Raw genomic sequence first — 25,455 nt, forward strand, 5'->3', positions numbered from 1 at the left:
TCCCCATCCCACCCCTCCAGGTGGTCACAAAGCACCGAGCTGATCTCCCTGTGCTATGCGGCTGCTTCCCACCAGCTATCTATTTTACGTTTGGTAGTGTATATATGTCCATGCCACTCTCTCACTTTGTCCCAGCTTACCCTTCCCCCTCCCCGTGTCAATGTCATATAGTTTTTAGAGTATAAGTCTTTTACCTCCTCAGTTAAGTTTATTTCTATGTATTTTATTCTTTTGGATGCAATTATAAATGGGATTGTTTTCTTGCTTTCTCTTTCTGATAGTTCATTATTAGTGTATGGAAAAGCAACATTTTTTTGTATATTAATCTTGTATCTTGCAACTTTACTGAATTCATTTATTAGTTCTAATAGTTTTTGGTTGGAGACTATAGGGTTTTATGTATATAGTATCATGTTTTCTGAAACTACTGACAGTTTTACTTCTTCCCTTCCAATTGGGATGCCTTTTATTTCTTTTTCTTGTTTGATTGCTGTGGCTAGAACTTCTAATACTGTGTTAAATGCATGTGAGGAGAGTGGACATCTTTGTCTTGTTTGTGATTTTAGAGGAAAAGCTTTCAGCTTTTCACCATTGAGTATGATGTTAGGTGTTGATTTGTCATATATGATCCTTATTATGTTGATATATGTTCCCTATACCAATTTTGATGAGAGTTTTTATCATGAATGGATGTTGAATTTTGTCAGATGCTTTTTCTGAGTCTATTGAGGTGATCATGTGATTTTTATCCTTCCTTTTGTTAATGGTGTGTATCACATTAGTTTATTTGTATATATCCTTGTGACCCTGGAATAAATCCCAGTTGATCATGGTGTATGACCCTTTTATGTATTATTGAATTTGGTTTGCTAGTGTTTTGTTGAGAATTTTTGCGTTTATGTTCATCAGAAATATTGGCCTGTACGTTTCTTTTTTTGTAGTGTCTCTGTCTGGTTTTGGAATCAGAATAATGATGGCCTTGTAAAATGAATTTGGGAGTGTTCCCTCCTCTTCAATCTTTGGTAGTAGATTGAAAAGGATAGGCATTAGCTCTTCTTCGAAAGTTTGGTAGAATTCCCTCGTGAACCTGTTTTGTCCTGGACTTTTGTTGGCAGAGAATTGTTTAAACTACTAATTCAATTTCACTACTAGTGTTCTGTATGTTCAGGTTGTCAATTTCCTCCTCATTGGTCTTAGAAGATTGTATATTTCTAGAAATATATCCATTTCTTCTAGGCTTTCCAATTTGTTTGCATATAACTGAAGTATTCTCTTTAGATTTTTTGTATCTCTTTGATATTGGTTGTTATATCTCCTCTTTCACTTCTTATTTTGTTTATTTGAATCCTCTCTCTTTTTTTCTTGATGAGTCTGGCTAAAGGCTTATCAATTTTGTCTTTTCCAAAAAAAAAGCAGCATTGGATTCATTGATGTTTTCTATTGTTTTTTGGTCACTATTTTATTTATTTTCTCTCTGATCTTTATTATTTCCTTCCTTCTGCTGACTTTGGGCCTTGTTTCTTCTTTTTCTAATTCCTATAGATGAATGGTTAGGTAGTTTATCTGAGTTTTTCTTGTTTCTTGAGATAGGCCTGTATCACTATAAACTTCCCTCTTCAAACTGCTTTTGCTGTATCCTATATAGATTTTAGAAAATTGTGTTTTATTTTCATTTGTCTCAAGGTATTTTCTAATTTCCTCTGATTTTTTTTTTTTTTTTTTTTTTTTTTTTTTTTGGGCGCCGGGAGCTCTCCACCCCTGGGCCCCCAGGGAAACCCTTGTTTTTTTTTTTTTTTTTAGTGACCCATTGATTTTTTTAGTAACATGTTGTTTACTCTCCAGTGTTCGTTTTTCTATTTTTCTTCCTGTAATTGATATCTAGTTTCAAACCATTGTGGTTAGAAAAAATGCTTGATATAATTTCTATCCTCTTCAATTTGTTGAGACTTGTTTTGTGGCTTAGCATGTGATCTGTCCTGGAGAATGTCCCATGTGTAGTTGAAAATAACATATATTCTACTGTTTTTGGATGAAATGTCCTTTATATATCTATTAAGTCCAACTGATCTAATGTGTGATTAAGACCACTGTTTCCTTATTGATTTTCTCTCTGGATGATCTGTCCATTGATGTAAGTGGGGTGTTAAAGTCCCCACTGTACAGTAATACAGTCCCTTACTGTTACTGTTAACTTCTCCTTTTATGTCTGTTAGTATTTGCTTTATATATTTATGTGCATCTATAATAGGTGCATATGTGTTAATGAATTTTTATCCATTTCTTGTATTGATCCCTTTATCATAATGCTCTTCTTTGTCTTTTGTTATAGACTTCGTTTTAAAGTCTACTCTGTCTGATATGAGTGTTGCTACACCAGCTTTCTTGTCGTTTCAATTTGCATGAAATACTTTTTTCCATCCCTTCACTTTCAGTCTGTTGGTGTCTGTAGCTCTGACGTGCATTTCTTCATTAAGCAGCATATAGATGGGTCTTGTTTTTTTATACTGTCAGCCACCATATGTCTTTTGGTTGGGGCACTTAGTCCATTGACTTTTAAAGTGATTATTGATAGGTGTGTACTTATTGCCATTTTGTTCATTGTTTGCTGGTTGTTTTGGTAGTTCTTCTCTGTTCTTCTTTTTGTTTCTTTCCCTATGGTTTGATGATTTTCTTTAGTAGTATATTTGTGTTACTTTCTCTCTTGTTTTTGTGTGCCTATTGTAGGTTTTTGATTTGTGGTTACCATGGGGTTTATATATATGTTGACTTATAACTATATCTACTTGTTTTAAACTGATAATTATTTAAGTTGAAACATATTCTAAAAGATCTACATTTTTTACTCCCCTCCCCCATGTTATGTCTTTTTGATGTCATCTTCATGTTTATCCCTTAACAGTTTGTTGTAGTTATAGTTAATTATACAACTTTTTTCAAATCTTTCTACTAGCTTATTTAAGTGGTTGATCCACAGCCTATACCATATATTTGCCTTTACTAGTGGAATTTTTTTCTTTCCTCTAAATTCTTACTTCTTGTTGTAGCCTTTTCTTTGCCACTTAAAGAAGACCCTTTAACGCTTCTTGTAGGGTCATTTTAGTACTGATGAACTCTGTTAATTTTTGCTTGTCTGAAAAGCTCTTTATCTCTCCTTCAACCATGAATAATAACCTTGCTGGTTAGAGTATCCTAGGTTTTAGATTTTTCTACTTTCAGCTCTTTAAATATATCTGCCACTCCCTCCTGGCCTGCAAAGTTTCTGCAGAAAAATCAGCTGATAGCCTTATGGGAGTTCCCTTGTATGTGACTGTATTTTTCTCTTGCTGCCTTTTGAATTCTCTCTTTCTCTTGAACTTTTGTCATTTTAATTATGATATGCCTTGGTGTGGGTCTCTTTGGGTTCATCTTGTTTGGGACCCTCTGTGCTTCTCATACCTGAATATCTGTTCTTTCTAAAGGTTTGGGAAGTTTTCAGCCAGAATTTTATCAAGTACATTTTTGACCCCTGTCTCTCGCTCGTCTCCTTCTGGAATCTCTATAATGAGGATGTTAGTATGCTTGATGTTTGTCCTAGAGGTCCCTTATTCAGTTGTCACTTTTTAAATTTGCTTTACTTTTTGCTGTTCTGATTGAGTGGTTTCTATTATTCTATCTTCCAGATCACTTATACATTCCTGTGTATTGTCTAGTCTGTGGTTTATTACTTGTATTGTGTTTTTCATTTCAGGTATTGTAGTCTTCAGCTCTGACTGGTTCTGTTTTATATTTTCTAGTTTTTTTGTTAAAATACTCACTGTGTTCATCTATTCTTTACCCATGTTCAGTTAGCATTCTCATTAATAATGCTTTGAACTCTTTACCTGCTAAAAATTCTTTATCTCTGTTTCATTAGTTGTGTTTTTTTCAGGTTTTTTTTTCTTCTTCTTTCATTTGGAACAAATTCCTCTGTCTTCTTATTTTGCTTAACTTTCTCTGTCTCTGTGCAATTACGTGAAACAGTTACCTAATCCGGTCTTGAAGTCATGTCCTTGTGTGGGAACATACCTATGCAGCCTGTGTGTGCCCAGTGGCTTTGGTGGGAGAGCTGGATCTGACGTGAGCCTGAGGTCATGTCTTCCCCCAGAGTGTGCTGGCAGCTCTCACTATGGTTGGAGGTGGGGCTGAAGACAGAGGGGATAGAGCCAGAGCCAGGTGTGAACCAGGGCTTCTCCTGTACTTAGTGGCCATCACTGCTCTATCAGGGGCAAGGTGGGGCCCGAGTTGCTGGAGCAGAAGCCCTGAGGGTTGGGTCTAAGTTAGACCCACTGCCTCTGTGAAAGCCAGTAAAGGCCACCCTCACTCTGTTTGGATGCTGTGCTGGGTCCAAGCTGGCTCTGTCCCCCTCCAAGTGTGAACCCTCCTCAGCTATGGCGGCCTTCACTCTAGTGGGGGACTGTGCTGGATCTAGAGGGGCCAGAGCAGGCATGCGGCATGGGCTGGGGTGTGCGCTGAGGTGGTCGCGGGAAACCAGCCGGAGCCACAGGCAGTTTCAGTCTGCTTCCTCTACCTTGTTCCCATGAGTAATCAAGCGTGTGAATGCTCTTCATGGGCAGAGTCTTGGTTTCTTACAGCCCTCCTGTAAGTCCCACTGGTTTTCAAATCAGCTAAGGGGACTCATCTTTCCAGTGTCGGCCCCCAGGTCTGGTGTTCCCAATATGTGGTTCGAACCCCTCACTCCCTAGGGAGGATCTCTGAACCCGTGATATTATCCTCCTCTTCTGTGTCTCCTCCCAGGGGCACAGGTCGACCCCATCACTTCTTCTCCAGTTGAGGCACAGAGAAGTTAAATGGCTTTCTCGAGATCATACAGCCAACTAATGGTAGGTACAGATCTAACCAAATACTCCATCTTTGCAATGTGTGCCTCTAACCACTGAGATGTCTTTTAAATGACTTGGGAAGTTAAATTCAAAAAATAGCTGGATAAGCATTGATTTGAAGAATCAAATATTTTAAGAATCAAATATTTCAAATATTTAAATCAAATATTTAAAATATTTTTCTCCTCTTCCTTCTTCTCTGTTTTTAAGCCTGTAACCCCAGGAACTCTTTTCTTCTCATCTGTCTATTTCAGCATCACTTACTCTTTGTCCGTCTCCACACGGCTAAAATGGTCTTCCTGGCCCACTGCTCACTGATAGTCATGAGTGGGTGCCACACATCAAGTTCACTGTTTCTTAGTAAAGGAAGCACAGTGACCCAGCATACAGATTTGGTTGTATCAATAGTTTCCATTCTTTCTCACTGTACATCCTAAGATGTAACCAGAATGTCAAATATTTCTACTTTTTGCTTTTTCTCAAATTTGTCCTTCTCGCAAGTTTCTTTTCTATAAAATCTTACCTATTTCCAGGGCCAAGATCTAATGATAGCACCTCCATAAAAAAGCTTTCCTTTATCTTCCATTCCAGAAGTGATCCCTTTCTTCCCAAAGTACCTTCTTTCAACATTATAGCATTATTTTTTTCTGTGCTTTGGAAAGACTTGTCTACATTTCTAATTTCCTGAGAGATTATACGTTTCCAGCTTTGACTTTTGCTTCCGGTTCACCGTATCCTCTATTTGGTGAGCTCTTGATCAGTTTTCACCAAATTGAATTGTAACTTAAAAATTAGATGACCTCATGGATACGTATAACCACCTGGCTAGTGTCAAAGAGACACCAGTGGTGGGTTTGGGCTCTGCTTGTCCAGTTTTGAAGTTCATGATCACTGGATCTGTTCTGCCTTCTCTCAACACCACTCCCTTGCTAACACCTGGCAGACTTAAAGTAAGTTTAAGAGTTTTGCCACCTTTAACCAATTTTAGAATTTGCAGTCTGTTGTCTGAAAAGTTCACATGGCATATCTTTTTGTAAAATATTTCATACGTTCAAAAATGCATGTTTGTAATGCTTGAATTATTCAGAAAGTGCATAGTTCTAAGAAAAAAATGAAAATAACTGCTCATTTATATAAATGTCTTGAGGGTGACAAAATTCATTCTTAATTCTGTTTATAAAACTTTCATGCATTTATGATTTTGAAATAATAAATGTTATTCTAAACACCCTATTCTCCTTTCTGTAAAATAATGCGGAGACATTTATAGGAGAAGAAAGATATTGGAGAGGATAAATCAAGAATTTGTTTATATCTTGATTGCTCCAGAAAGAGTGTAAGGTGGCTTATGAAGATATGTAAAGTACTCAGATTATCATAAAAGAAAAGCAAGGTTTGGGAACAAAGTAGACTCAGAGTCCAGAGGAAATAACCATCAAAATATGCAAGTTGGCCACACATTAGGCTCTAAGATTTTTAGCAGTCAGTTTGAAAAGGGAAGCCTGGGGATTAAGGCCCACTCACCTGAATTTCTGTTCTAACAAGAACTGACCTGTCACTTGCAAATGAACCAAGATGGCTAATTAAGCAGTTGCAGGGGGAAGTGTACTTTGTGGGTTTGGGCAGAGTATTACAAGAACTGGATGTCCTTCATCTGAATTTCTAATGAGCCAAGCCCTTCCCCATTGTTGCGTCTGTTCCCGTGTTCTACTTTCGCTCTCATCCCGTTTGCTCTGTGAGTCTCTGCGTACCTTGCTTCACCATCTTAGAGACTGCTGTTCTGAGGACAGTTCTGTTGTCACAGAAGTGGGGACAGAGACACACTGAGGCAGAGGAGCCCTTTCATCGTAAGCAGGGTAAGAATAATCATAATCCAGTAAAACCAAATACTTCAAGAAAAAGAATTGCCCCAGGGTTGTTGAAGCAAAGTAAAATCATAAAGTTGGTTGGAGGTTTCACCAGAGATTTTCACAAGTCTTGAAATAATTTGCCTTGAGCTGGAATTAAATTTTTTTCCTACATTTAAAACCATAGGGAGCTGAGAAATTGGTTTGCAATTAGGATAAAAAACAGATGAAAGAAAGATAGAAAAATAATTCATTACAGGCCCATTACTTGCCTTGAAATAAAAGAGGTCTTGATAGATGCTGTGGAAAGAAAAAGTCTAAGGCACTGTTGTGCTCTGAGACACCAGGACTAGGAACGGCAGTTATGGTTTCCACGGCCAGTGGACACTTGAATCCTGTAGGAGAGGCATGGGCAGTGGCTGGGCAGATTCTGAGGAGGATGAGGAGGCCACTTTTAGCTCAAGTCACAGGAAAGGACATGGTTCTTGGGAAATGGGCTGGCTGTCCCCTGGTGGAATTGATGGGAAAGACATTCTGGGTGAAGCGAGTAAAATAATCAAATATCTGAAGGAAAGAAAATAACATGCACTGAAGCAAAATGGTGACTAGACATTTCTGTTGAAAGTAGTGATAAATAAAGCTGTAAGAAACTGTGCAATGTCTGAAGGCCTATCTACAAATTTTGTATCTATCACATAAGCAACAGAGAAGGTTGAAATTTCCAGGCAGAAGTGACATGATCAAAGTTTTAGGAAGGTCCTTCACTTGAATCTCTAGTCTCTTTCCTTTCCACTCATGCTACTCAAGCTGCTCAGAGACCTGCCACTTTCTAGAGCACATGTAGTTTTTCTCTGCCTTCCAGCCTGTGCAAAAATCTGCCTGGAATACTCTGGAATATTCCAGGCATCCTGGTCCGGGACCCACCCTATCTCTCTTTTACTTTCTACCACAACAAACCCTTGTTCACTCATTTTGCTGTGTGTTCTACTGCTAGATGACCCCCGACCCCCCCCATTGGGCTGTAAACTTTTTGAGAAGGAAGAGGCTGTGGCTGTCCTGCTCACTATATACCCAGTGTCTCACACATCTGGCAAATGATGTGTCTGCAACACATGCGCTGAGCGAATGAACTTGCCTGGAGATGAATCAGTTTAGCAAAGAGACTGGAGATGAAGTGAAATTAATGAAGATATGTAAAGTACTCAGATTATCATAAAAGAAAAGCAAGGTTTGGGAACAAAGTAGACTCAGAGTCCAGAGGAAATAACCATCAAAATATGCAAGTTGGCCACACATTAGGCTCTAAGATTTTTAGCAGTCAGTTTGAAAAGGGAAGCCTGGGGATTAAGGCCCACTCACCTGAATTTCTGTTCTAACAAGAACTGACCTGTCACTTGCAAATGAACCAAGATGGCTAATTAAGCAGTTGCAGGGGGAAGTGTACTTTGTGGGTTTGGGCAGAGTATTACAAGAACTGGATGTCCTTCATCTGAATTTCTAATGAGCCAAGCCCTTCCCCATTGTTGCGTCTGTTCCCGTGTTCTACTTTCGCTCTCATCCCGTTTGCTCTGTGAGTCTCTGCGTACCTTGCTTCACCATCTTAGAGACTGCTGTTCTGAGGACAGTTCTGTTGTCACAGAAGTGGGGACAGAGACACACTGAGGCAGAGGAGCCCTTTCATCGTAAGCAGGGTAAGAATAATCATAATCCAGTAAAACCAAATACTTCAAGAAAAAGAATTGCCCCAGGGTTGTTGAAGCAAAGTAAAATCATAAAGTTGGTTGGAGGTTTCACCAGAGATTTTCACAAGTCTTGAAATAATTTGCCTTGAGCTGGAATTAAATTTTTTTCCTACATTTAAAACCATAGGGAGCTGAGAAATTGGTTTGCAATTAGGATAAAAAACAGATGAAAGAAAGATAGAAAAATAATTCATTACAGGCCCATTACTTGCCTTGAAATAAAAGAGGTCTTGATAGATGCTGTGGAAAGAAAAAGTCTAAGGCACTGTTGTGCTCTGAGACACCAGGACTAGGAACGGCAGTTATGGTTTCCACGGCCAGTGGACACTTGAATCCTGTAGGAGAGGCATGGGCAGTGGCTGGGCAGATTCTGAGGAGGATGAGGAGGCCACTTTTAGCTCAAGTCACAGGAAAGGACATGGTTCTTGGGAAATGGGCTGGCTGTCCCCTGGTGGAATTGATGGGAAAGACATTCTGGGTGAAGCGAGTAAAATAATCAAATATCTGAAGGAAAGAAAATAACATGCACTGAAGCAAAATGGTGACTAGACATTTCTGTTGAAAGTAGTGATAAATAAAGCTGTAAGAAACTGTGCAATGTCTGAAGGCCTATCTACAAATTTTGTATCTATCACATAAGCAACAGAGAAGGTTGAAATTTCCAGGCAGAAGTGACATGATCAAAGTTTTAGGAAGGTCCTTCACTTGAATCTCTAGTCTCTTTCCTTTCCACTCATGCTACTCAAGCTGCTCAGAGACCTGCCACTTTCTAGAGCACATGTAGTTTTTCTCTGCCTTCCAGCCTGTGCAAAAATCTGCCTGGAATACTCTGGAATATTCCAGGCATCCTGGTCCGGGACCCACCCTATCTCTCTTTTACTTTCTACCACAACAAACCCTTGTTCACTCATTTTGCTGTGTGTTCTACTGCTAGATGACCCCCGACCCCCCCCATTGGGCTGTAAACTTTTTGAGAAGGAAGAGGCTGTGGCTGTCCTGCTCACTATATACCCAGTGTCTCACACATCTGGCAAATGATGTGTCTGCAACACATGCGCTGAGCGAATGAACTTGCCTGGAGATGAATCAGTTTAGCAAAGAGACTGGAGATGAAGTGAACTTCCCATTCCACAGTAGGTAAAGTAGGTATCCCATTCCCATTGGATCTGTGAGAGGTGCTAAGAACAGAAAGACAGACAGATGTGATGCTGCCCTCAGGGTGGCCAAATTCAGGGGGAAAGGCTGATGTGTCGTGCAGACATAGTATGGGATTGTGATAAGTGCTGTAAGAGAGACTGGCACAGTAATGCCACTGGGGAGGCAGTGACTGGCTCCACCAGGGAGGCTGGGGCAGGCGATCTCCAGGAGCTGTGTGTGCTGAGCCCTGAAAAGTGGTCAGCAGCTGTGTCCGCAGCATGCTCCTGGGCAGGAGTGGATGCATGCTTACACTGCATGCTTTCTGGGATGGGTGACCAGTTTAATGCACCTACAACTTGGGGAGTTGTTTTTATTCACCCCAATTTTTTGTTTATTTATTTTATGTGGACTTACAGTCAAATCTAACATTGTAAAAGGAGATGACGCTGGGCTGAAAGACAGGGAAAGAACACAGGGGGACAGATTTTCATCTCAGCCTGAAGGAAAACTTGGGCAAGAGTAAGACTCTGAAAAGCAAATGGGCTGACTCAAGATAGTGTTTCTCATCATTGACGATACATCAGAGATGCTGGAGGATTGAGAGTGTTGTAGAGGAAGGGCGATTGCCTGGATTTGAATCCCAGCTGTGCCCCTTGTGAACTATGGGCCCTAAGTCACTTAGCCCTCTGTGCCTTAGTCCTCTCATCATAAAATGGTATTTACCTCATACGGTCGTTATGAGGATTAAATAGATTTAAACCTGCAGAACACTTAGAACAGTGCCTGGCATGTGGTAACTACCACACAAGTGTTATCTGTGTTGATGGTGATGATGATAATCATGATGGTGATCATGATGATGATCATCGTCATCATGATGATTATGGTGGTGATGATGGTGATGATGATTGGGGGCTGAATCCTGTGCCTTTCGAGGAAGTTTTAAAATCTGAGAGTCTATAAGTCTGTCATTTGTAGGAGGGGACACACTTTTAAATTATCTATATGAATTTGTGTTATGCTACATTTATGATGCTGAAAATTCAGATTTTGAGTTGCCCAAAATAACCCATCGGATGTAGTGTATCTTAACAGAACTAATGGCTTAACATGACAGAAGTCTGTAAGGGGCTGCTCACCTGGCCTTTTCACTCTGGATACCCCGACTGTGGCTATTTCAGATGGTGAGATTTCACTGGACCTACTTATGTGGTAGATAAAGGATTCACAAAGAGCCTAAGGGACTGGGGAGCCAAGAGAAAAGGCTCTAAGCTTTGAACTGGGTTTCAAACTCACGTTACTTTTATCTGAAGAAGGCTGGTTGCTTATAGATTCTCCTGTTAAGTTCCTGGTCTTTGCAGCTATAGATGTCAAGTCTTTCTCATCCACTGCGTGTGCATGAGTGGATTCCCAACACCAGCTGCCCGTGCTGCTGCCGAAGGGAATGACTGCAAGCTGCTGCCGCTTTCTGCCCTCTCCCTGGAGTGCACTGGGCTTGTTCTCTCTGTGCTGGCTACCTTCTCTTTGGCAGTCACTATTCTGGCAGTTGTGGTGACGGCAAGGGGGTTTGAGAGCCCTTGGGCCTGGAAAACCTATTTCTTGTTTTCTGCGTCATTCCACGTTCTGAGTAACACAGGACAGTCTACTCATTGCTGTGACTTCATGTCTAGCATCATTTGCGTTATCACGTCTAATCATCTAATTTGGAAGGTCAAATCTCATTTATTTAGCAAATTCATCTGTGCAATGAGAATAATTTGGGGGATTAAAAGAGTATAAAGCATTGAGAGCTATGCCTGGCACATAGCAAGTGCTTTATAAATTCTAAGTCATTTAGTTTTCATAATAACTTTGAACTACATAGAATTATTATTATTTTCGTTGTAATGATGTGGAAACTGATGTACAGAGAGATTAAGTAACTTTCAAGATCATGCAGTTGTCTAAGAGTAGATTTCAACCCAGGGCATCTGGCCTAGAGTTCATTCTCTTAACCACTGAGCATTGTGTTGTCTTGTGGTGGCTGTGGATTGGCCCACTGAACTGAGATAGAAATGTAGTTTTACAGGATATAAGATTTATTATTAATATTTTGAGAATTCAACTATGGGTGGCATATGATGAAGAAGGGTTTGCTTCCTATTAAAGAACGCCCTTATTAGAATGTATCTATCAGCTGACTGCCTTGTAGGAAGTCCAGCATATTCTCTTTAGGTGAGGAAACCATGTCTTTATGCAGACTTCTATCAAATGCTTTGATGAAACAGGACAACAAGCACAGCATATTGTAGCATTATTTGATAACTATAATATATAGGACAGAATGATTTACTGAAAATAAAAGTTTATTTTGTTATACTATGCTTTCCGTACCTCATCTGTAAAATCTTAGCTAATTATAGAACATTCCTCATTTGTACTTTGGAAAGAATAGGGTATTTGTCTGCACTTTGTTCAACTTTGCTGTGGTACAAGAAACAATTCTCAGGGTTATCCCAATTATAGGTAAATGTTGGTAAGTGACACTACTTGAATACTGATAACATCACAGTTTACTATATAAATAATTACCAGTTAATATTGTAAATGGGGGCATGCTCAAATTGTTTTAGTTAATGTAAATTTTTCCTTTTCTTATGGTTAATTCTAAAATATATTTTCATAACTTTTATAAACATGATTGAGGAATCAGGATATTCAGACTGATTAAAAGTGATAGAATCTCTTTACCTTTATAACTCTTACAGTTGGCAAGCAGTGTACGTGACGGGTAAGGATGAAGAATGAGTGAAGATGACTCATTCTCAGTTTGGGGCTCCACTCTAGGCCAGAGAGTTTCTAGCTGTATCTGTCAGCTCTCTGTTCTGATTGCACATTTGAATCGCCCAAGAAGCTGCAAAAGCGCCTAATGCCCAGGCCTCCCCCAGGTCTGGATCCCCAGGACTGTGTAAGGTACTAGGGATACAACACTGAACAGCGATAGGCAAGCTCCTGCTTGTGTCGAGCTGACAGTATAACCAAGGAGACTGAAAATACATAAATAACTGTAAGATATCAGGTGGTGTTACAAGCTATGAAGAAAAAGCAGCATAAGATAGAGAGAGTAAATGTTTAAGTCAAGGATGTCTAAATCTTGGAAAACTCCTACATTTGACATAGCTAACTTGTTAATTGTTGGCTCGGGGAAACACTCATTCCCTTCACTGTCGCCTCTGCTTTTGTGACTGTCTTTATCCTGTGCTGAATTGTCATCCTCAAGTCCTCTGTGCCTTTATTTCTGTAGCTTCCAGCCGTTAACTTCGATAGTGCCAGAAGCAGCATGACGAAGTCTGAGCCTGCCATCAGGGTGGGTGGACACAGAGCTCGAGGTCAGTGGCACGAGTCCACAGAAGCCATTGAACTTGAAAATTTTAGGTAAGAAATCCAGTATGTCCCTCACCTTCAGCAGCCTGGGCCGCTAATTAGCCCAAAGATTTATTTAAGTTTGTCACAGGAGCTAAAATTTAAAACCCATTTTAAAATTTACCATGGGGATTCTTAGTTTAATAATCTTAATTAGTGTTTAACCTGTTCCCATAAGTACTGTGTGAATAGCAGGCTGAATGGCTGCAGGTGAAAGTGACGTGGGAGTTTCAGGATACCTTCTTGACATACATTTAGTGTTTGCTCCATGAAGAAATGGCTCAGGCTGTTGACCTGACGAGGCTGATAACAAGCTTTGTCTTTAGCTTTTGGCTGGTGCATATCTTGCCAGCTGTGAGGAGGCATAAAGAAGCACCTGCTGTGAGCAGATGTGATGGCTGAAGGCTGTGGTTGTCAAGGCCATGAGGCTTTCAGTTGAAGCATCACCCTCCCCTTTTACAATGAAAGTGTCAGCCCCTGTTTTGCTCTCCTGTTGCCATGGAGACCTCTTAGAAGCTGCACATTGTCATGGGCCACCCTCCTTCCAGGAGCTGGTTCTCCCTATTTTACAGTTTGTTAAGGTCATTTGGCACTAAGTGTCATGTAAATAATGAATGACATGAAGTATCAATATATATATTCTATGGCCATCATCAAAAAAATCTACAAACAATAAATGGTGGAGAGGGTGTGGAGAAAAGGGAACCCTCTTGCACTGTTGGTGGGAATGTAAATTGATACAGCACTATGGAGAACAGTATGGAGGTTCCTTAAAAAACTAAAAATAGAACTACCATGCGACCCAGCAATCCCACTACTGGGCATATACCCTGAGAAAACCATAATTCAAAAAGAGTCATGTACCGCAATGTTCATTGCAGCTCTAGTTACAATAGCCAGGACATGGAAGCAACCTAAGTGTCCATCAACAGATGAATAGATAAAGAAGATGTGGCACATATATATAATGGAATATTACTCAGCCATAAAAAGAAATGAAATTGAGTTATTTGTTGTGAGGTGGATGGACCTAGAGTCTGTCATACAGAGTGAAGTAAGTCAGAAAGAGAAAAACAAATACCGTATATGCTAACACATATATATGGAATCTAAAAAAAAAATGGTCATGAAACCTAGGGGCAAGATGGGAATAAAGATGCAGACCTACTAGAGAATGGACTTGAGGGTATGGGGAAGGGGAAGGGGAAGCTGTGACAAAGTGAGAGAGTGGCATGGACATATATACACTACCAAACGTAAAATAGATAGCTAGTGGGAAGCAGCCACATAGCACAGGGAGATCAGCTCAGTGCTTTGTGACCAGCTAGAGGGGTGGGATAGGGAGCGTGGGAGGGAAGGAGACACAAGAGGGAAGAGATATGGGAACATATGTATATGTATAACTGATTCACTTTGTTATAAAGCAGAAACTAACACACCATTGTAAAGCAATTATAATCCAATAAAGATGTTAAAAAATTTAAAAATATATATATATAAATAAATATTCTAGAATGATAATTTATTTATTTGGCCTAGGTTTTGTTTCCCTGTTATTTTATGACAATGACTTTAATAGTCCACAAACATCACATGATGTTACATGAGTTAATATTTTTAAAATACATGTTTAGTGAGGAACACAAAATTCTTTAAAAATAGTCTGCCCATGTCCATGTACTAAGAAATGACAGCCCTGGCTAACTTAGGGACACAAGTCAGTCCCATGACACCTGAAAGACTGTGAAGGCAGAACAGAACAAATGGCAATAATAAGGATACAAAACCTGCCTCTGAGGTGGTGCATCCATGTAATTCCAGCGTATTTCTCCTAGATCTTAAAATTGGTCTATTTTCTTTTTCTTTTTAACTTATCTGTATTTGTTACAACTTTTAAAGCAGAATGTGACTTGAGCACTACGTCTCCATTCACAAAACTTGCTCCGAGTCACTTTTCAAACAGCTTTACAACATACCTAGGTAGGCTTAAATTGGTCTATTTTAATGGGCACAAAAATATTGTATTGTATATTCCATAGTGATATGACCCTTTTGTGCATTACCTCTTATCCTTTCCCAGTTTTAAAGTGGAATGCTTTGGGATATTTTTAACCTCTCTGATGGCTGTAATATCAGGAAAGAAAAAACTGAAGCTAGAATATCTCACAACTTTGTTGTATACACACCCACACCCACAATCCACAACCACAGTTGAAGTGGTGTTGACCACAAGGAAATATGCATGGCGTCCAGTGGTGTTAACAACTAGAGTGGCCACGAGCCATTGTGGGTAGTAAAGGGAGGGATTCTTGTCTGCCTGTTTCATGGCTGTCTAGATCATGTGCCTAGTCATTCTTTCTCTCCATATGCCCTTTTCTTCCCTCACACCAGTTTTAGCTCTTAAATGTTTATAGGGAATAATTTAGTTAATGTGGTAAAATGAAATATATATGCTATAATCTTTATTATTAACTTTATAATTGAATTTCTACTTCATGTTTTAACAACTGATACTTGCTTTGATGATATATTGAATCCCCAAAATCCCTCAATATCTTCATGCATACAGGTGATCTTTCTCTGCATTGGTAATTTTGAGGCAGCCTAAATAATTTTTACTATAAAATGCTTTTCTGTTTGTTTCATCTCAGTATAAACTACAAGAATGAGAGAAATTTCAGCACACATCCCCAGCATAAACTATTTCAGGAGATTTTTACAGCCTTGGTGAAAAATAGACTCATATGCAGGTAAGATTGTCCCAGGAAAGAAAAAGACATTTGCCCAAGAATGGCATATTTTATATATCTTATTTCTAGCACATGGTTTGAAGCAGTTTACAAGACTGAACATAGCATGCTCAAAGGGCAAAACAGAGCAAAGACCATTTCAAAGGAGGTGAACGAATAGGCATTGCAGATGACCTCATTTAGATCACTCTGGTTAGACCTGAATTTAGCTGAATTTTATGATAGACAGGCAAAATGAGATTTTCTCTCTGTTCTGGGTTGCTTGCAGTGAGAGCTATGCTGCTGCCAGACTTTGGGAGCAGACTTTGTTGGGAGAAGGAGGTTCCCAACATCCTTCATGGTCGGACATGGCCTTATACTCTTCCCGGGAAGCCCAGACTCTCTCCGCACAAGCACTGGCTGAAAAGTCCATGAAGAACCTTGAATCTTCTCCATCACTTTGGGGCTTGATTGAGATATCTGAATTCTGTTCCAGTGAGATGGGAAAAATTACCCTTATTCTGGAAAATAGGAAATATCTTAATAATTTAATGCCTGGCCGAAATAAAACTCTGACTTGGTCCAGTGCTGTAGGTGACTGTAAGTAGAAAAGCATCCCTAAATACAATCTAAGTGGTGGTCTAATGATTTGATCTTTTGGATGGGTTATTTAGTATTGCATATTTATGTACTGGACAGTGACTGCCAAGTACATTGGTTTAGTTTAAAACAATCCAAGGTTGGGACTGCATCTGTCATGCCTTTTTACTTGGTTTAAGCAGAAGATTATTAGACTTGCTCAGATGATACAAGAAGCCTAGAATCTTTACCAAGGTTATGTAATTTGGTCACAGCTCAGGTCTTGACAATATACTCAAAGACTGTTAAAAGATTAATGACCTTTGCAAAGGACCTGAGGTTGTCCTAGACTGTTTCTTCTTGAGCTTGATGAGAGTAGAGCAATGGTTAGTAGCAGAGTAATTATGCCTGAAATGGTATTGGAAAATGAAGTTCTTTAATTTGTTTTGAAGACAGCTATCATAGACTCCTCAGTGGATGTCCAGTAGGCCATTTGTCAGGTTGGTACTTTGGGTGAAGGCAGAAGATTTCCTATATTAAGGATGTAGAGACCTTACTGTGTCTCTGCACTGAAGGCACTGGGTGCAGGAATTGTTAGGGAAAACAGCAGGGTAAGGGTTGGCATCCAGCCGTTGAAAGAGATCTTAACAATTCTGAAGTCAAGAGATCTCTTGTCAGGACCTTTTCAGATTCTTAGTGATTAATGAGGCATCTTAGACTGGATGGAGTTACGGGCTTGCAACATGATCGGTCCCTGGAAATCTTTAAACCAGGAAGCGATGATTATAAATGTCTTTGCTTTCATAGTAGGAGGAGGAATTTAGCAATGTTGAACATTAAGAGCATCCTTTTATGTCATCCTTTCACTGCTGAGAGGTTGTTTGTTCAGTTCTATTCTAAAAGCAGGGTTGGGTAAAAGATGGATTAAGTACAAAGGTCTTCCATTGTTTCTCACCCCAGATAACCTCGTTTGTTTGGTCAGAACTACCTTTTTTTGTTTCTTTACCCTCTAGCTTTAGACTAATAGAAGAATTACATCTCAGGGCCTTTCCTGGTATGGCTTCCTATCCTCTTTCTTCGTGAGCATCAAATTTGATGTTGCCTGGAAGGCTTGGATTCAATTCAATAAACAAATTATTGATCATCACTATGTGCCAGGAAGAGAGGGAGCACGTGGTGGAGAAGGAAGAGAGGGTGAAAATACAAAGATGAGTAGGACATGTGGTCCCTTTCTTCGTAGGGACTCACTCTGATCAGCCAGTTACCCAGCATCTCAATACAAAGAAAATGTAATAAATATAAACTGTATTAATGCAACCAAGGGATGGATTAGATTGCAGGGGTGGGGGTGTGGTCTTTGGTCCAATTCTGGTTATAGATAAGGTTGGGCATATTCTGGATGTTATGCTGTTCAAGTTTACCCTGAGAATATGGCTGACTGGGAATTTAGTCTCATCTACTTATGCCCAATTGACATTCTTCTTGTTGTCCCTCTTCTATTTCACTTTCCCCAACTGCAGTCTCCCCTAGACCACACTTCTGGATACCCCCTTTTCCGGGTTTTTTCCCTAAGGTTGACCTGTGATTGAGCCTTTATTCTCAGAAATAAAATTACCAAGCAGCATCTGAAATGAGACAAGAATTGTTAACCCAGAGTCAGATAAGGCAAGATCTCACAGTAGATCTCAAAGGGCAAGCACTGAACCTGAGGTTACTCTGGGTTACACATGGCAATGAATCTTGATGAGTGGCAGGGTATGGAAATGAATTTTCATCTTCTAACTTTTCTTTCTGCCCTAAGATCATTTGTCCACAGTAGAGTCTGCCATTAGAAAATACACCCACAAAAAAAAAAAAAAAAAAAAAAAAAAAAAAAAAAAATACACCCACTTCTTTTTCATCTCATTTGCCTGTGCAGGAAAGCACAAAGGGTTATGAGGTTATGTAGGGAAGTAAAAATTGTTACAAAGCTGACACATTTCCCAGTTAACTGTCTACTATACAGTCGGCCTCTACTCCAGTATCTCTTTTGTGTAACTGTTCCTCTGAAGCCCCTGTCTGTCCATTCCCTGCTGATTGCCAGCTGATGTGAAGATTCTGTAATATAATACAAATAAAACATAATCTAATTTGTGAAACAAACTAGGGAATCTGGCTAAAGATGTAGAATTCCATGAAGTTACTGAAAGTGATGGTGCTGAACTGGTGGGATCTGACAGATGAGGCCCTGCCAGAATCAGACGGCTTGACAATTGTAGAAGTTACAAGGAAGGTGACAGGATGGAACTTCAGAAAAGCATGTTTTGAATAGCAAAGAATAGGAGAGGGCATTAGGAAAAATTGGTGGATCTTTCTAATATATTTGCAGAAATGAACCTCTTTTATGCGGCAAAAGTGAAAAGTAAATTCGAGGAAATTGGATCATGTTATATGACTTTGTCAGAAAACATATGCCAAAAAGTGTCAGCAGAACCCATTCTTGCTTTCTTCTAGTCATTAGGGCAGAGTTGCATTATAAGTTAAATTTTGTTAAATGTAAGATAAAATATATCTAAGTTTCATAGTTTTTTTTTTGTTTGTTTTTGGGTTTTTTTGCGGTACACGGGCCTCTCACTGTTGTAGCCTCTCCCGTTGCGGAGCACAGGCTCCGGATGTGCAGGCTCAGCAGCCATGGCTCACGGGCCTAGCCGCTCCACGGCATGTGGGACCTTCCTGGACCGGGGCACGAACCCATGTCCCCTGCATCGGCAGGCGGACTCTCAACCACTGCGCCACCAGGGAAGCCCCCCTTATTGCTTTTAATCATTTTTCTTTGTCTTTAATTTTTGTCAATTTGATTACTCTGTGTCTGTGTCTCAGCATGATTCTCCTTGGGTTTATGCTACCTGGGATTCTCTGCGCTTCCTGGACTTGGGTGGCTATTTCCCATGTTAGGGAAGTTTTCGACTATAATCTCTTCAAATATTTTCTCAGGTCCTTCCTCTCTCTCTTCTCCTTCTGGGACCCCTATAATGCAAATGTTGTTGTATTTAATGTTGTCCCAGAGGACTCTTAGGCTGTCTTCATTTCTTTTCATTCTTTTTTCTTTATTCTGTTCCACAGCAGTGAATTCCACCATTCTGTCTTTCAGGTCACTTATTCATTCTTCTGCCTCAGTTATTCTGCTATTGATTCCTTCTACTGTATTTTTCATTTCAGTTATTGTATTGTTCATCTCTGTTTGTTTGTTCTTTAATTCTTCTAGGTGTTTGTTAAACATTTCTTGCATCTTCTTGATCTTTGCCTCCATTCTTTTTCCGAGGTCCTGGATCATCTTCAGTTTCATTATTCTGAATTCTTTTTCTGGAAGGTTGTCTATCTCCACTTTGTTTAGTTGTTTTTCTGGGGTTTTATCTTGTTCCTTCATCTGCTACATAGTCCTCTGCCTTTTCATTTTGTCTGTCTTTCTGTGAATGTGGTTTTCATTCCACAGGCTGCAGGATTGTAGTTTTTCTTGCTTCTGCTCTCTGCCCTCTGGTGGATGAGGCTATCTAAGAGGCTTGTGGAAGCTTCCTGATGGGAGGGACTGGTGGTGGGTACAGCTGGGTGTTGCTCTGGTGGGCAGAGCTCAGTAGAACTTTAATCCACTTGTCTGCTGTTGTGTGGGGCTGAGTTCCCTCCCTATTGGTTATTTGGCCTGAAGCAACCCATCTCTGGAGGCTACAGGGTCTTTGGTGGGGCTAATGGTGGACTCTGGGAGGGCTCATGCCAAGGAGTGCTTCCCAAAACTTCTGCTGCCAGTGTCCTTGTCCCCACATTGAGGCACAGCCACCCCCCACCTCTGCAGAAGACCCTCCAACACTAGCAGGTAGGTCTGGTTCAGTCTCCTATGGGGTCACTGCTCCTTCCCCCTGGGTCCTCATGTGCACACTACTTTGTGTGTGCCCTCCAAGAGTGGAATCTCTGTTTCCTCTGGTCCTATCAAAGTCCTGCAATCAAATCTGGCCAGCCTTCAAAGTCTGATTCTCTGGGAATTCCTCCTCCCGTTTCCAGACCCCAAGGTTAGGAAGCCTGACGTGGAGGTCAGAACCTTCACTCCACTGGGTAGGCTTCTGTGGTATAATTGTTCTCCAGTTTGTGAGTCACCCACCCAGTGGTTATGGGATATGATTTTATTGTGATTATGCCCCTCCTACCACCTCACTGGGGCTTCTCCTTTGTCTTTGGATGTGGCGTATCTTTTTTGGTGAGTTCCAGTGTCTTCCTGTTGATGATTGTTCAGCAGTTACTTGTGATTCTGGTGCTCTTGCAAGAGGGAGTTAGCACACGTCCTTCTACTCTGCCATCTTGAACAAATCTCCTCAACTGTATGTGCTTTTATGCAGAGTAGAATCCTTTAGAATCTTGTCTTTTTGTCTCCCTTTTGTTCTAAGTTTCACAACGTTAAATGTAGAAAGGAAGAAAATAAGCTTGTAGGCCTCAAGCTGATTCCTAACTTGGAGGAAATATCTAGCTCTTGCATGTTAATTTCTCCTAAAATGTTATTTAGAGTTTATCCCAAACTTAAATTGTGTATACACGCACACTATATGTATATATGCACACACAAAAGTGTCATCCAATTAGAGCTGGAATAGACCCTGAAGACAAAATCCATTCCACCTCATTTGAGAGATCCAGTAGCTGAGGGCCTGAGGCACAACCTTGACTGGTACTGTGTTCTCCTCTGCCTTGCTGATTCTCTGGTTCTTTATTAGCCAAAGTATTGGGTTTGCCAAAAAGTGCCTTTGGTTTTTAAGAAAAAATAAAAGGCACATTTTTCATCTTCACCAAGAACTTTATTGAACAATGTATTCACCCTTTTGTTCCACTGGCCAGTTTTCAGGCAACTTCATAATTCCATCTTCCCAAAACTTTTTATCTTTTTGAACAAAGAACTGTTCCAAGTGCCTTTTACAGCCTTCCAGGGAATTGAAATTTTTTTCCATTAACAGAATTTTGTGAAGACTAAAATAAATGGAAATCTGTTGGTGCAATGTCCTGTGAATATGGCGGTTGAATCAGAACTTCCCAGCCAAGCTGTAACAGTTTTTGCCAGGTCATCAAAGAAATATGTGGCCTTGCGTTATCCTGATGGAAGATTGTGCATTTTCTGTTGACTAATTCTGGATGCTTTTCATTGAGTGCTGCTTTCAATTGGCCTCATTGGGAGCAGTACTTGTTGGAATTAATTGTTTGGTTTTCCGGAAGGAGCTCATAATAGAGGACTCCCTTCCAATCCCACCATACACACAACATCACCTTCTTTGGATGAAGACCAGCCTTTGGTGTGGTTGGTGGTGGTTCATTTTGCTTGCCCCACGATCTCTTCCATTCCACATTATTGTACAGTATCCACTTTTCGTCACCCATCACAATTTGTTTAAAAAACGGAATTTTTTTCATTACTTCTAAGTAGGGAATTGCATGTGGAAATACAGTCAAGAAGGTTTTTTTTGCTTAACTTATGGGGAACCCAAACATCAAAGTGATGAACATAACCAAGCTGGTGCAAATGATTTTCAATGCTTAATTTGGATATTTTGAGTATCTCTCATGTGGTAAAATGTTGATTGTTCTCAGTTAATATCTCGATTTGATTGCTATCAACTTCAACTGGTCTACTCAGCCGTGGAGCATCGTCCAACAACAAATTGGCAGCACGAAAGTTCGCAACCACTTTTGACACGTCCGATCAGTCACAGCACCTTCTGTATACACTGCACAAGTCTTCTTTTGCGTTTCAGTTGTGTTTTTACCTTTCTTGAAATAATAAAGCATAATATGCCGAAAATGTTGCTTTTTTTCTTCCATCTTCAATATTAAAATGGCTACACAAAAATTCACCAATTTTGATGTCTTTTCAAATGCATGCTGATATGACAGCTGTCACATACAATCTAACAAAATTGTTTCGAATGAAGTTGAAGAAAACTAAGTGCTACTAGAGCCATCTTATGGAAAAAAACTGAACAAACCTTTTGGCCAACCCAATATGTTTAAAATTGGTTTTCAGGTTTACCCCACAGAAAAGTGTCACTTGAGTAATTATGTTCTCTCTTTTCTACTATTGCTTCTTGTGAAACTCATTCACTTGGATGTCTAACAGGTATGAAATTAAAATGTTCCCACCTTCCCAGGAAAGGACTGCTTGTTGGCCATACATAAGCACCAGAACCTGTTTTAAACCTGACCAAATCAGTAAGTGACAACTTCCTATCAGTACATGAGCTTCTGAGAGCCAGGGAGTAAGCTGGAACACATTCCAGGAATCCCCTTTCCATGGCTAAAATCAATCAGTCCCCCAAAACCCCCACTTATGAAAGTCCACCCTTTCCTGAACTCCTCTATCAGCTTTGCTTTGAGAGACTAAAGTACAGCTCTCTCCTGCTATAAATTAGTCTTTTCTTTCATGTATTGATTAGTGGATTTCTTTGGGCATCTCAAAGCTAACATGCCAAAAACGGGACTTTTGATTTTTCTTACTCAACTTGCCTTCCTCTCAACTTTAGTCTTTCCCAGCTATTAACCTAGTCCTAGCTGCCACTGTCTCTTGCTTGGACCATTGCAGTGGGCTAACTGGGCTCCTGGCTTTGACCCTTGACTCCCTATGGTATGATGTTCCTAACAGCACATCGAAAAGAGTCTTTTCAGAATTTCTGTCACATAATGTCTGTCCTCTGCTTAAAGCCTTCCTGTGACTCTGCAGAATAAAAAGTCCAAAATCCCTATTCCTATTCTACAAAAGACCTACAGAACTGGCTCCCCTACCACCTCTGTAACTTCAGCTCCCATTACGCTGTCTTTGCTCAGTTTGTTCCAGCCCCCAAGGGCTTCCTTGCGCAAACCAGTGCACTCCTGCTCAGGAGCTAGATACTTAACTCTTTCGCTGTTCTGACCTTGACTCACTCCTCAGTTCACTCAGATGCTAACCGTATCAGAAAACCTTCTCTGACTCTCCTAAAATAGCATTCTCAGGACTCCCTAAACCCTTAACTTTAGGGTTGTTTTTCTCTGGTCACCACCTGATGTGCAGTTTTGTTTGTTTGTGTGTGTTATTGGTCTTCTTTCTCTAAATGGTAACCTCTGTGAACACAAGGGCATGGTTTTGTCCAGGCTATAGTCCTGGGCATGTAACAGTGCCTGGCTCCCAGGAGGTGATCAGCAAATATCTGAAAGCATTCAATCTCTGGAACTTTCACCAGCCATGGAGAAGAAACAGCTAGAACAGTCCTTTCTACTCAATATCTGTCTGACTTTTGGGACCAACATGATGAATTGGATGGACCTCTGACTGGGTGTCTCTTCTGGGCCAGGTTTAATGGATGACACTACCCATTAAGAATAGTGGAACAAGTCAGTAAATATTCCTTGAATACTCATTTATAATTCATTTCTTCACGTTTTCTTATTCCTTTTAAGTTTTACATGTCTATTTTGATGTGAATTTTGCTTTTACAACTATCCAAAAAAATAGGGCTCTGTCATATGAATTTGAGGTAATATTTATACTGAAACAGGTTTGAATTTCTCCACTTTTAAATTTTTAGTGAAAGGTGGTAGTTTTTTGGTGGTGGTTGTTTTGTGCGTTAATGAAAAGGGCAATCTAAATAACACCTCCTCTGAAGATGCTGCTTTTTCTGGGTGAGAGCCAGCTGAGGTTGTGACCTCTGGCATTTGCATCAGCCCCTGGATGGAGTTTACCCCAGACCGTGTGACTCTCAGTGCTCAGTCCTGCAGCTTTGTGACTCTCACATCACATACTGGTTTCTTCGACTGAATGGGAAGGTGAAACCCCAGCTACTCTCTTTTCAAATGCTATGTCTCTGGTGGTACCATTTTTCCTTCTCTTTTTATACTGATAGCAGAAAATGGCATCTGATGCCGAAAGCGATGTGGCAGGTGGTCGTGGACAAAGGCCGTGGGGCCTGGTCATACTGCCATGTGGTAATAGTCCTGTGAAAGCAGTGGCAAAAGTTCAGTCAGAAGAGGGGATAAATATTTGCCTGGTCATGAATCTGCTGCTGTGCAGCTACTCTATTGGAACACAGCCTCCAGGGAAACACTGTCTTTGCCGACAGACAAGGTTTTCAGAGCTACCTCAGGAGACCCCTCACCACTGTGCAGAACATGCCTGCCCCCGCAGTAGACGTATCTAAGAGCCCCTTTCTGTGCCAGGTGGAGGTGGGGGATGCGGGAGCCCTGGCCTGGGAGTCAGGGCCCAGCTCTGCTACCTATGCGCACTCTTGGACAAGTCACCTGGCTCCTCCTCAGTCAAACAAAGGCAGCCATCTTTAGAGTCTGTCATTATTATTCTCTGTAATCCTCTGCTTACACTAGACTCAGTGTGTTTCCTAGTCCCCCGACTCTTGGCAAACAGAGCTCTATATCACCTTACAGAACATGCCATTCCCCATGAACAGCAGAGCTCCAGTCAGTGAGCCAGGTCCTTGGGTGAGGGGGGAGGTTGAGGGCTGGAAGCCATGGAAGGAACAACTGCTCCTCAGAGGTCAGCGCTCAGAGGGGAGGTCCTGTAGGACCCAGACACCAGGAATTCTATTTACATTTGCAATAGGCCAGAATCACATAGAAATATTAATAGCTTTGGGCCACAGTTCTAAATTGTAGAACAAAAAAATGCCATTTGCTTGGAACAGAACTTTGAGACTTTTCTGGAACTCTTCATTTGTTTGCACTCCTTTTATGGTAAAAACAAAACAAAAACCATTCCGGAATTCTTTTTCTTTTCTTTTTTTTTTTTTGGAGGTGAGAAGAAACAGAACAAAAAAACCTTTTCATATTTAATGTGAAAAAACATTTGAAAGGCCATGGACTTTCCTCATGAAGATTGTATACTCTGAACAGGAAAAATTTCAGTACACACATATTTGTAGTGTGAGTCATCTCTCAGTATGTCCCATGGCTTCTCCTCTTAAATAATGAAGAACAGCCAGCATTAAACCTCGGGAGGTTACCAGCAGCTGTTGCAACTGGATCATTATTCCTGTTAGATCTTTGGGATGTAGTGTCTGCACTGCACTGCAGGCTACACGCTATCTTTAGCTGACCCCAGCACCTGGAAGGGAAACTAGTCATGCGCCATCCCTCTACTTATGAGATTAAAGGTATTCTCTCTCTAATA

The 25,455-nt window shown here is 40.5% G+C and overlaps 1 protein-coding gene across 1 annotated transcript in view; it reads left to right on the forward strand.

Moving 5' to 3' along the window:
* NEK10 (NIMA related kinase 10) overlaps window positions 1-25,455 on the forward strand; it is a gene marked incomplete at its 3' end in the record, with an annotated part of 188,453 nt that overhangs the window by 18,931 nt on the left and 144,067 nt on the right. Inside the window, exons 5-6 of the mRNA XM_024752854.1 lie at window positions 12,869-12,999; window positions 15,639-15,737. Coding sequence (XP_024608622.1) covers window positions 12,869-12,999; window positions 15,639-15,737 — 230 coding nt within the window. The remainder of the gene's footprint in view (window positions 1-12,868; window positions 13,000-15,638; window positions 15,738-25,455) is intronic.

Source organism: Neophocaena asiaeorientalis, unplaced genomic scaffold (genome assembly GCF_003031525.2).
Source record: "Neophocaena asiaeorientalis asiaeorientalis breed wild unplaced genomic scaffold, Neophocaena_asiaeorientalis_V1.1 scaffold117, whole genome shotgun sequence".
Lineage (NCBI taxonomy): Eukaryota > Metazoa > Chordata > Mammalia > Artiodactyla > Phocoenidae > Neophocaena > Neophocaena asiaeorientalis.